This window comes from Stegostoma tigrinum, chromosome 9, assembly GCF_030684315.1.
Source record: "Stegostoma tigrinum isolate sSteTig4 chromosome 9, sSteTig4.hap1, whole genome shotgun sequence".
In the NCBI taxonomy this organism is placed as follows: domain Eukaryota; kingdom Metazoa; phylum Chordata; class Chondrichthyes; order Orectolobiformes; family Stegostomatidae; genus Stegostoma; species Stegostoma tigrinum.
The window spans coordinates 44,291,525-44,304,714 of NC_081362.1; the positions used below are offsets into that span (position 1 = coordinate 44,291,525).

The following is a 13,190-nucleotide window of genomic DNA, read 5'->3' on the forward strand; positions in this document are numbered from 1 at the left end:
ACAATGCAATTTTAAGACTTTGGATATGGAGTTTATACATGCTAACTATGATACGTGCACGGGTTACCAGATTTAATTCTTCATCTAGTGAGTTTTGAGTTATTTTCCATTTTTAGTGATCTAAAGGACAAATAAGAACAAGGGAACACAGGAAAAGGACCCTTGAGCCTGTTACAACATTCTACGACATCATGGCATATCTCTGGCCTAACTCCTTGCAAGCAGCCTTTGGCAAAAATCCCTCAAATGTTTGAACAAATTTTTTCTGAGATTTAAAACTAACACCTGATGCAGCATCTACTGATGTTTGATGGAAGAGAAAATTTCAAACCCCTACCAACCTTTTGCATGTGGAAATGCTTTCTAACATCTGGCCCTAATTCTGAGACTATGCCTCCTAGTTCTAGAATCCCCAAGCAATGGAAATAATTTATCTATCCTGTCGTTTCCTGTTAATATCTTGAGGACTTCAATCAGAGAACCTCCTAAACTCTAGAGAAAACAAACCTAACTAGTATAATCTCTCCTAATAACTTAACATCTAAAGTCTAGGCATCGTTGTATAAATCTACATTGTACTCCCTCCAAAGCCAAAATGTCCTTCCTAAAGTGTGGTGGTGGTCCAGATCTGCTCACAGCGCTGCAAGTAAAGTCCATCCAGGGTTTTGGATAATTGTAGCATAAATTCTGCATCCTTATACTCCAGTCCTCTAGATATACAGGCCAGTATTCTATTAGCTTTCATGATTATTCTCCGCACCTGTTTGTGACATTATTTAAATAAAAACTTTCCCCAGTTTTCAAAAACATTATTCCTCCCGCTTTCATCTTCATTTACTTCCTTCTGAGTGCAGCTAGTCTCTAAGAGCTGCTTTCGATTTTCCAAATTCTACTGGCTAATGTCTCCTTTAAAGGTATCTTGGCGACCACTGTCAACTACCAAGTACTTTGAAATTCTTATGCTATCTACGACAATTTTTCAAGATTTTTTGTTTTTAGGATTCTGTTCTACTAATTAAGGCTCAAGTACCTGCTTCTGTTTTCTTTCTTATTTCAGACTTATTCACACTTTCCGAAACAACTTAAATATAATGGTGGAAAGGTTTTGAAACACTTTCAACTTTAAATAACAAATTTAAGGAACATAGAATAAATCATCTAATTTCTTCATATCTTAAATAAACATCATCTTTAATTTAGTTCTTCTATTTGAATGTAAAGAAACTACAGTGTTCCTGAAATTGACGGTGTCAAGAACTTACATACTGTTTCAGTGCTCTAAATAATGTCACTCAAAAGTGTATATATCTAAGTGCACATTAATGGAACAGAATTTGCAGGTAACTTTGTCAAAAACACTAAATACTTTGAAATTACTACAGTATTTATAATGACAATGGAAGTAATTATTATTGCAAGTGAAAATAATACTTGGATTGCCTGGAGGTGAAAAGGGATTGTCTAAAGTCACAGATGAGCTTTCAAGTTTTGTTTTTGAATCCATTACAGTAAACCTTGAGACAGTTATTACAAAACTCATACTTGACTTTAGCTTCTTGAACTGCTACAGGATCCTTCACGTTCTGCTCCCAGGGCAGCTTGCCACACAGCCACTGTAGCATGCAGTAGCCAAGGATTTCCAGGTCACCTCGTCTGGATGGGGCTAAGGGAACGTGATTAAGGAAAGGGAATTAAGAATGAAGGATTAAAAGTCACTCTAGGCAAAAATAGAGAAAGCTTTCATTTAACTCCTGTTGATGAAATGTGTAAAATTCAAGCAGGCAAGTGTCTTGTTTGTTCAGCTGTATTGGAGTTGGAACGCCCAGGTTTTTGGCTGTGGTTCATAGACAGGCTGTGACTTGTGCAGTAAAAGCAGGGGTCAGTTTCCTTACCTCCCTTAACCTCATCCTTCCTTAGTCTGGCCTGTCACATGAACTTGATCCCAGTGGCCTCTGACATGATCCAGACAGCTCATAATCCAGCACCAACACTTGCTCAAAGAGCCAGCAGTAAAACAAAGAAATAAATGTCTGCTTCTAAATTACTAACATATGTTGCAGGAAGTCCACAGGATCTGAATCACCCGTACAGAGACCCCGCTCACAGACTAAACAGTGATGGCCTTTCCTTTACTATACAAATGCTGAAAGTTTGAGGCAATGGCAAAACTGCCATCTAGTGTAGAATAGAAATGACAAAAAATAATACTTAAGGTGATTTGTTCGGTTTTTCAGTACATCTTTCAAATAAATAAATTGTTTATTAATTAAACTGTCGAGCACAGGAATTACTCATTTGATTGTATTAAATCTACCAATTGATGTTTATTGAAAATGCAATTTTATATAGCATAAATGTTGGAGAACTTTATCCTAACTCTTAATCTACTAGGATACACCAAAGCCGGCTTCTGTACCTTAACACTCAACACACAATCCCTTGGGAGGATTATTATCTGTTGTTACAATCTGACATGGATAAAATAGCCAGTCATGGAACATGGTTCCTACATTACAACCAATTTACCCTGTATTGTAACTCCATTTTGTGAGGACTTTTCAGGCTACAGGTCTTCTTTTATTTTGTGGAATGATAACCCCTTGATTTAAATCTGTTATTCCACATCTAGTTCAACAACTACCGAATTGATATTTGCGCATTTTTTAAAACTATTGCAATCCAAAAGTACAACTTCACAGGGTCCTAGAATCCCCCTTTGAATGTGGAGTACTCTTGCTCTGCAGGTGGGATCTCCAAAAATGTCCAAGGCACTAACATCTGAATCTCACTGATTAAGAGTAGTGTGAAACCATGCTACTTTTCCCATTATGAATGCTGCATCATAGACTAGAAACCATAAACTACACCAACATAAAGAGAAAGCATTGGAATGTGCAGCATTAATTGCTCTGAATTAATTGTTGGGAACATTAAACAGTGTATAGGACCTGTATAAGGTTGGAGTATTTTCCTTATTTGACACAGGATATATTGGAGAGGTAGAAAGAAGGGCGGAAATGCGGAATATCACAAAACATAATGCCATCTTGTCGATTGTATTATCCATAATAAGGATGGGCTGTTCGTGCACAGAGCTAATTAGTTTAATGCCATCACCAACTCAATGAGCCAAATCTCTCCTTTTGTGCCGTACCAATTCTATGAATTGATGATAGCAAGTCTTTAGCAAAACTAAAAATATCTAATTTTGTCTGCAGGATAGAATGGCAGCTCAGTATTGAATCTCAATTCTGAGAGTTTCATTTCTTATAATAGCATGTGATCATATAACCTCCTCCACAAACGTCGCCACTACTGCACAGTATCTAGCTCCAAAAACTACTTAACTACTGGAAAATAACGTCATAGGATAACCTGATCCAATCCAATGATACCTAATCTTGTAAACAAATTAAATCCAACTGAGTTGTTTTGAGATGTTTGGCTGTGGCAGGATGGCAGTTCTTTTTATTTGAGTCAAATGTGGCATGGTCAAGGGCCAATTCTGAGGATCAGAACACATAATCTAAAGTGGCACTTCAGCACTGTATTGAAGGAATGCTTCACTATTGGAAGTGCCTTTTCGTACAGACACGAAACCAAGGAACAGAAAGTTCTGCCTCTAGCTGGCATTTATCCGGCCACTGAGCCATTTTTAAAGACACTGGGTAAGATATGAGTTGGTTGCCCACCAAGAGTCTTGAGTGCTGAGGCCACTGAAGGGCATTAATAGTCCCTTCTCCTGCATCAACTGGGGGTTTGCTGCCAGCAGGTGCCCTGCAGTAGGCAAAACACAACCAGCAAAAAACAGGTGGCTTCCAGGTTGTAGAAAAGGAATGCAAGCTCCAGTTCACTTTTCAAGCTTTGACCTATTCAGCTGACCTAAAAGCGGCTGTAGGCTGTCTCTCTCTCTCTCTCTCTCTCTCACACACACACATACACCAATAAAACTGGCTACAGCTCTTTCACAGCTGGACAGATTCTTATACAGTCCTGCAGCATGCGGGACTCCCTGCTACTCTTAACTGAATGGTGAGAGCTCCCTTTGGTCACTCTTTGACCTTTCAATTAAAAATCTGGACTTGAATGTCAGCCCGGCTTTGAGGTCCCAGTGCTGGACCAAAATTTCAGTCCACTATGTTGACATTGATGTGAATTGTTATCGCCAGGTATATTATTTTGTCCATTTGCATAGTCTTGGTTTTACGGAGTTTGAGCTAGATTAGAAATTGTAATACCTTGATGCACTGACGCTGATTATCATTTCTATTGTTCGAGGTTTGGGCAAGGCATTACATCATTTTGTCAAAATGACTTTATCTTCAGAAGCATGGATAGGATGAGTTTCAGAGTTGTGAAAAGGGATGTTACATCTCCTAGTCATTAAGAACATAACAAATAAGAACAGGTCCCTCTAGCTTGCTCCATTGTTCAATGAGATAATCTCACCTTGTGGAGCAATTGCTGCATTGCAGAAATCTCTTGCTGCATTTTCTCTAAGGCATACATATCTGCCCTATATGATTGACTGATTGTCGCATGGTGAAAAGCTTTGTTTATGAATGGTACAGGCAGATCACAGCAAGCAAAGGATGTACAGATCAAAAATACTTAGTGACATACAGGTTACATTATTTGAGGCTACAGTCCTTCTCAACATCTCCCATCACCTAAAGCATTGTGACCCTCAGGTTAAACCATCACCAGTCATTTCTGTTTCTAATAGGAGAGCAGCCCTACGGTCTGGTAGGACATGGCAACTTTACCTCTATTATGTTGTGCACGTTGGTGCCCACAAATTGTTTGACCTGGGTGGTTAGTGGTGGTGTTGGGATTTGGGGAGAGAGTGAGAGAGAGGGAAGGGGATGGTCAACTAAAACTGCCAACCCTGAAAGCAACAGTTTTAAGACTACATCACCATGGTGAAGGATAGCATCATTGATTAAAGGAATCATATTCCTTACCAAATAGTAATTAAATAATTTAATGTTGATTGATAGTAGTAGTTGGAGAGCTCACAAGAGGGAGCTTGAACAAAATAACTTGTTTGGCTAAGGACTGAAGATTAATTTGGCTTTGTGTGTGAGTAATCGTGTCTCACTAACTTGATTGAGATTTTTGAAGTAACGAAAGGGACTGATGAAGGCTGAGAGGTGGACATGATCTATATGAAGTTCAGCGAGGCATTCGACAAGGTTCTTCATGGTAAACTGGTTAGCAAGGTTAGATCACATGAAAGAGGGAAAACTAGCCATTTGGATACAGAACTGGCTCGAAGATAGAAGACAGAGGGAGGTGGTGGAGGCTTGCTTTTCAGACTGGAGGTCTGTTTACAATATTGTGCAATAAGGATCAGTGCTCTGTCTGCTGCTTTTTGTGATTTATATAAATGATGTGGATGTGAATGTAGGAGATATGGTTAGTAAGTTTGTCAAAATTGGTAACCAAAATTGATGATGTACTGAACAGTTAGAAGAGGGAAAGATTCAAAAGTGACCTAAGGGGCACATAGAGGGTGGTGTGTATATGTAAGGAGCTGCCAGATGAAGCAGTAGAGGATGGTACAATTACAACATTTATAAGGCATCTGGTAGGGTATATGAATAGGAAGGGTTTAGAGGAATATGGGCCAATTGCTGGAAAATGGGACGAGCTTAACTTAGGACACCTGGTTTGCATGGACAAATTGGGCCGAAGAGTTTGTTTCCATGCTCTACAGCTCTATGACTATGTTTTCATTATCACTGATTTCTTTATTAAGTAACATTATCACATTGTGACATTAGGTTCTATATTTGTGTTGATATTTAGGGTTTGCACATAAGCAGACTTCAAAGTATTCAGCAATATTCTGAATAAGTATCAACCTGTTTAAACCTAAAGATTCAGTACACAAGGAAGGCTTTAGTTTCCGAGATGTCACAGAATTTTAAACCAGCTCAAAAAACATACGTAAATTAGCAAAAGCATTTCTTCAAAATAAGTTACGTATACTTCTACACACAAAAAGCCATTACCCAAAATGCACCTTCCATGGTATGATGGCACAGCTAAGGTACTTCTGTTGCATATGCACAAAGCTGAACTATTTTACACAGGGATTTACTACCTCTGTGAAACTATATCTGAGGCCTCAATCACAGATTTAAATAGAATAACTGACTCAGTGTCCATAACAATTGCATCCATTACAGTCTTCACCATACAGCAGCTCTTAAATAGCCATAAACTGAGGGTACTACACTCATTTGCAAGTAGCTCATTATCTCCATGACTTCAAATTTTCCGATCTCTTAGTTTGCTTAGTACTCAGTGCTCACTTGTTAATACATTTAAAACATATAAAAATACCTTCTTTCTCCCTTCTCCTCCTTTTCAGCATGGCTCTTTCTCCCACCTAATCTCCCCAAAGCTTTCTGTCTCTCTCTCATTCTCCCCATAGCTCTGGGTCGGCCTATTTTTGACTTGCGCTGTTTCTATTTTTATTTAATCTGGAAGCATCCTCTACTATTATTAGTTCATCCAGATTAAGAAAAAGTCCAGAATATGCCAGAGTTTACTTTCAGAATCAAGAGACAATCATTTCAAAAAAGACTTTCCTTCTGCCCGGACAATTTTGAGAATTTGCCAGTAAATTCTAAGTTGCACATTCATAAAATTGGAAGGCACAGGTTTGGTAGGCCACAGCAGCATACCTGCCTCAAACTTCAATGGCTGTGAATATAAAATCTCATGTCCTTCAATCACTTGCCAACATACATATTTAAGAGTTCACGTCAGATACTCAACGTGGTGATCTATTGGGATTGCATGTTGTTGTCTGACTTTTAATTCAAGGAACTCTTTGCAGCCATATTGCTTCAATTAGCTCCAAGCTCCCACCTCCATTCTTCATTTCTCTCACCCCAACACACAATCCCCCCAGAATGCTTCATCCTACAGTGAATTTGAAACTTATTTCAAACTGGGGAGCAAAATATTCTTGAGTAGCCATAATCATTCATACTCCATTTCCTAATAACTTAGATGGCAACTGAGCAAACACCCTCTCATTTCCTTCACTTTACGCAATGGGACAATCGATGGTGGTCTGTCATAAAGGTAAGTTAGTGTCTGGAGTTATTTTTAAAGTTTTCACTATAGACCAGAGGATATATCAAATGACATCTAAGCACATTGTTGTGATAAAGAGAAACAAAGGGCTGAGTCTTAACATTTGTTTTGGAAAACTGTACGTCACATCATGTTATATGGAATAATTCACACTGTAAGGCCTTGCAAGTTTTCTTGCCATATCTTACCAACCTCACCGCATTAATTGCCGTTTGAGCCCTCATGGTGAGAATCACACCAACATTCCACCCCATCGTGCTGCGCACCATTCACAAAACAAATTGCTGTTCAGTAGAGATCCTGCCTAAGACCAGCATCCCTTGCAACAGGGTCATCTTTTAAAGCCCATTGCATACCCCGAGAGGTGCTGCCATCTGGAAGCTGTAGGGCTCAGCTGTGGAAGGATTAAGGAGAGACAAAGATGGGGAAGTTGGCACCATGAGAAGTCCCTGTGAATGGGACAGTTGAGAGGACTGCTCTTTCTGGAGGCCCAGCAGTGGAAAGCCACGCCACCAGACTCTGCCAGAGTGGCCAGAAATTGTCAGACAGATCAGTGCCATCTCCATGTTAAGGAGTGAAATAACTCCACAGAGGCTAGTATCCTATCAGTAAGTCTTCTTTTATTTACATGTGGAGATTCCTTGACACTGATCCAGCTTCCTCAGAGCCAGCTGTCAGAGTGAACAGAACCGCTGACATTCCTGTTCTTATCTGTCAACCAGGGCTCCCTGACTGGACTAGACTAACAGCCCCTATCAGGGAACTCATGTTCTTTGAGATCTACCTGGCTGACTTTACTACAATCAGTACAAGGAAGATCACAAAGCAGTGTGGGTCAATGGTCTTCTCTGCTTTGCCAGCGTATGTGCAACATTCTGCTCTCTGTTGCCTCACACTATTTGTGCCACCACATCTACCTCCCAATAATGCTTAAGCTCTACCACCCCTCTGTTATAGTGCAACACCTTCTCTCACTTAACACTTGTCACCCCCCTCCATTTTCGCAGAATATTAATGGTGCATAGCCTCTGCACTATGTTCTCACTCCCCTGGAAATCCTCAACACTTTTCCCCCCATATATACCAGCCCTAAGACCTGTGTCAGCCACTTGCATCCTACTCATTCAGCCCTTTTGTGTCATTACAAGAGGGTGACACACAAGTGAGCATATGCAACATTAACCATGTGTCAAACTCCATGGCTGCAATGTCTTCTGCCTCATATTTATTACAGGTAGAACCATCCTCCAAAGGACTAGCCTGTCTCCCTCAGAGGGAGTGTGAACATGTCAAAGACACTATCATCCAGAACTCCCTGTTGGATAATGATGCCATAAGGGCACACAGGTAGTTGCAGACACTGACAGCTCTGTGTATGACTGAGGGAGAAATGGCCCAGCCAGTTGTAGTGAGAGGACTGCAGGAGATCAGATACTTGCCGAGACCCCAGCAAAAGGTGAGGCTGTGGTCTCAGCACTGAGAGATTTTGGACAGAGAGGAGCAACAGCAGCAGCTGGCACATGTACAGAACGCGCTTGCCCGCATTGCTAAGAATTTGCAGCAAACAAACTGACGCACTGCGTGTCTTTGTTCACACACTGCAGCTGTAATGCAGTCTTGTGACCACCCATCTGTCAGTATGGTCAGGTTATTGACTGCCCTGGAGACAAAGGCCCAGCCACCGCCACCTCAGGGTGGGGTGCATCTGAAGAGTCAATAACAAATCACTCCACACATTGGATGCTCAGGCCTGAAGGCGGGGCAAGAGTGGGACAGGAGGCCTCAAGCCCAGTCCACACAAGGAGATAGAGTGGTGCCATGAAGCACCTGGCTGAATAAGGCCCCTTGACAATCTCCCCTCAGGGGCCTGTTGGGGTGGGTTGGTGACTGAGCATTTCCACCTCGGCTCTCCTCCTAACCCTCTGTACGGCTGGCCTGTTCAGGCCTAACCGTTCCTGAGGTCAAACCTGATCAAACCTACAGGGCCAATGCGTTCCAGCATGGAGCAGGCAACACCCCGAAAACCAATCTACAGAGAGGAAGGAGTTCAGAACATCACAGAGAAGGGAGAGGAGGAGAAACCTGTGCTAGTGGCACTACAGGATGTGGTGGTTAAAAGTGACAGGCAAATCATTTGTTTTGCACACAATGATATGTGAATAGCTTTTTCACTTCATGAACCCTTGTGTTTCTGCAATATTATGGCTGTCCCTGTCACCGAGCAGGGTCTAAACACTTCGTAGCAGCCTGTGGCATCATTGCTTAGCTGTTAATGAGGCACAGTGTGGGTGGGTGGGCAGGCTGCTATGGTCACCAAATCCATCATGACAAAGCAGGGGCGTGAATAGCACTAACTCACTCCAACACCTTAGCATCCGCCACCCCTAGTCCTCATTGTCTACTGTTCAGCTGGCTGTCAGCACAGGAGCATACATCTGGGGGAGGTGCCCAGCGATGAGTGGTAAGGAATGTAATCGAGATGACCAATGCCGCAGAATTGCCAGAGGCTAAGGACTCTTCTTGCCTGTATTCCCATGATATGGGTAGGACAATGCTGTTCCCCCTGTAAAGGCCAAGTGTCCTGCTGGAAATGCAGTCCACCTCCCTTTCCATTTCCAATTTACCCTGTCCATTTTCACCATCCATTTCCTTCACAATTGGAATGACGGCTTTCAACATCAGCATTAAAATGCTACTGAAAACCTACCATCACCTTGTCCTTTCTAAGTGCCCATTCCAACTCCACAACCTGCACATTTCATTCAAACTGTGCACACATGACTATAACTGTATACCTGTCCCCAAAGTCTCCCCAGCTTTTCCTTTGCCCATGTACCCAAAAAACACACTGTTCCCACTGCTTGGCCCTTGTCGACACAAAGGGTTGACAACAAACCATCTCCTGGAGCACAGAGGTATAAGACCCTGTGGAACGTCACCCTGACTGGGCACCTGTAAATGGATGATGCCCAGGACTGGTACAGGAGGCTGCTCTTGACTAATTGTGTGGGGTCCCACTTACTGTTGAATCCTACACTACGGAAGACTCCCACAATTTTCAGAAATATGTCAGCTACAGATGCTGTGTGTTTGGCATGAACATGGAGGCTACATGGAGTAGGTACTAGAATCTCATGAGGCAAGATGGGTGTGCTCTCAGTGAGGACTGCTTCCCAGCACAGCCAGGTGCCTGGTTGTGGGATTGTACCGTGGTAAGGTGTGCTGCAGGTATTCTGGTAGACCCCAGGTGAATGCATGTGAAAAGAGTGAGACAATAGCCCCGAGGCACGCCCTGCAATTGGTTCATACCTCAGTGCTGTATTTGTTCCTGATGAAGCTGTACACTGCTGGCTGCCAGTGAGCCCTGCTAGACCAGTCTGTCCTTCAACAGGGAGGGAGAGGGCAGTGCACTGGGAGATGCCAGATTGGTACTCTGCTTCCAGATAGCAATGTCAGTGGTGGAAGGGTACGTGCAGCTGGTGCTGGACACTGTTCTGCAGTGTCACCCTGGGCAAGACGGAGCTTTTTGGAGCGTGAGTTGAACACACACAAGGTGTTTAATAAGCAATGAGCATTATTTGTCCTCCATATAACTGATAGTGTTAATTTCACTGTTTAATACTTTTACTTGTATTTCTTGTCTTATATTTACCTTTTGTAATTAAATAAGTACAGAGATTCTTTTGCCGTCAAACACCAGTCTACTGCCTTCTTGCTTTCACATTCCCTAAATAAGTCATCTCAGAAGCAGGGATGTGGGGGTGATTTGAACCATCTAAAATCAGCAAAATACTGATTACAAACCAGACTCCCATAGGATGAAACTGACAATGTATGGTGATTCAGCAGAAAACCCTTTGGTTCTTCAATGGTAAGAATATCCTTTGAGCAGCATGCTGAAATAAATCCACAGTGGGCAGTCAAGAAAATATGCATGAAATGGTTTTACTTTGAACTACACCTGTGTATAGGGCAACTCTGCCAGTTTATGACTTGATGAACAAGATTGAACCTCACAATGTTTTAACCCTGGCTTCAGGATTGATGAGGATAAATGCCACAATTTCACGTGGCTATTGGGTTGGCAGACTTCTCAACAATGCCATATAGTTACGGCTATCAGCATGTTTAGGTTTGAAGCTACGAGCCTCTGAACACCTAGTTCCCCAACTCAGCGCTAGCATTTCAGAAGAATGCATGCTTGTAAATTGTATACAGCATGCATTTGATTCACTTCATTAAAAAGGAGCTTTTTGCTCCAGTATGGAACCCAGAAGAACCATAAAATGGCTCCTGCCAAATACTCTAGTATAAAGCTATTTCTGCTAGACCAGACTTTCATTGCAGTGCTGCAGACTCTAGTAATCAAACCAATAAAATAGGTCCTGACTTGTATGTTGGCAAATAGACAATACTTTTAAAAATGCCTCATTTTGGTAATACACTGGTATCTCTACAGAAATTAGATATTGACTACATGCTTCAGTGACTAGAAATACGGCTGCAAAGCCGTCTGTGCATTAATCTAGACACTACCATTCCAGTGACACTAACAATGTTTAAAAGTTCAAACAGAACTCAGATACAGTAATAATTCCCAGTAATTATACAAAAGCTGACAATGCAGGATTTTAATTAACAAAGTTATTCATTGTGCTCTTTGGTAATTTGCTTGTAATATTGACAACAATAAAGTATTTTGCTCCATGATAAATCAAGCAGAACAAGCTTGACCTCTGGTTTGCTTCAAATGATATGTGAAAATAATGGGCAACACTATAATTAGTCTGTCTGTGTAATGGGTGTACTGTATTAGAACACTGACATGAACATTCATGTTTACTCCACACTGAAAGTGACCATTAAGACACTCATCAGTCGGGCAGACAGCATACTAACCTGCTTTACCCCATTTTATTGTTAACTCTGTAGATTGTAAAGAAAATCAGTTCAAGTAAACTAATATGTCACAGAACTGCAGTCTCTAACTGTATCATAAGCAATTTTATTACTGCTCAACATAATGTGCAAACAGAGAATGCAGGAGAGCAAAAAGATTAATAACTTCATATTCTGGCAAAAAATAACAGTAACATTCAAGTTTTAAAGGTTGTTATTAACCAAAACTGAATGTGAAACATAGAATTAAATCTATGCAGTGAACTGCCCAAATCTATTGGACTTTTCAAAAGCACAAAATTTCCTCTCACTGATACAATGGTAGAAGCTGAGGAAGACCAACTTGCAAGCATGGAAAACAAGCTTTGTCTGGGATTTTCCAAACAGCTTTTGCCAATACAGTTGTTCTACATTCCTTATTGGTGATAGTTTTATTGGCGATAGTTTTGGGAAAGTGATGAGGAAAGTCACTGGCTGAAGAGTGTTCTGCATCTTCATTGCTGAAGTGGCCACTGTTACTATGTGACTAGTCCAGTTTAGTGTCTGATGAAGAGTAACCCCCCCCCCCACCCACAGGAAGCTGGATGTGGAATCTCAGCATTGGCAATGCTGTTGAATATCAAAATAAATATTCATGCTCTCTGTTACTTTTGTCATCATTGCCTAGTACTTGTCTGAGTGTTATTTGCTACATTTGAGGATCTTGGACAGATCTCTCTGCCTTTGTGCAAGGACTGCTTCACTATCTGACAGGTGCCCCAAATGTAGCTGAACTTTATGCAAACGTTCTCTAAATCAGTCCTGCATCTGACTTTATAATGGGGGAAGGTTATTTAGAAGGCTGCTAAAGATGGTTGCACCTATAGGACTCTTGTGACACAGTGTAGTCTCTAACTCCAAGCCAGGAGGGTCTGGGTTCAAGTCCTGCCTACTCCACAGCTATGCAATAACATCTTTGAACAGGATAATTTGAAAATATTCTGGTGGGTTTATGGCAATGGTAAAATATCCCTGGCCTGACAACTGTGTTAGGATTGTGATGGGAGGAATGTGCTGATAATGAAAACCCACTATTCGAAAAGTCACATCATTGGTATGAATGTTTTGGTTCAATAACTAAAATAGCCAACTATTCCTGTTTTGTTCTGCTACCTAGAATAAAAGACAATTTCACTAGG

At 41.3% G+C, this 13,190-nt stretch overlaps 1 protein-coding gene across 7 annotated transcripts in view; it reads right to left on the reverse strand.

The window, feature by feature from the left end:
* LOC125455026 (serine/threonine-protein kinase VRK1-like) overlaps positions 1-13,190 on the reverse strand; it is a 120,289-nt gene that overhangs the window by 61,315 nt on the left and 45,784 nt on the right. For all 7 annotated transcript variants that reach the window (XM_048536512.2, XM_048536514.2, XM_048536515.2 and 4 more), the window contains exon 9: positions 1,543-1,663. In XM_048536512.2, the coding sequence (XP_048392469.2) occupies positions 1,543-1,663 (121 nt within the window). The remainder of the gene's footprint in view (positions 1-1,542; positions 1,664-13,190) is intronic.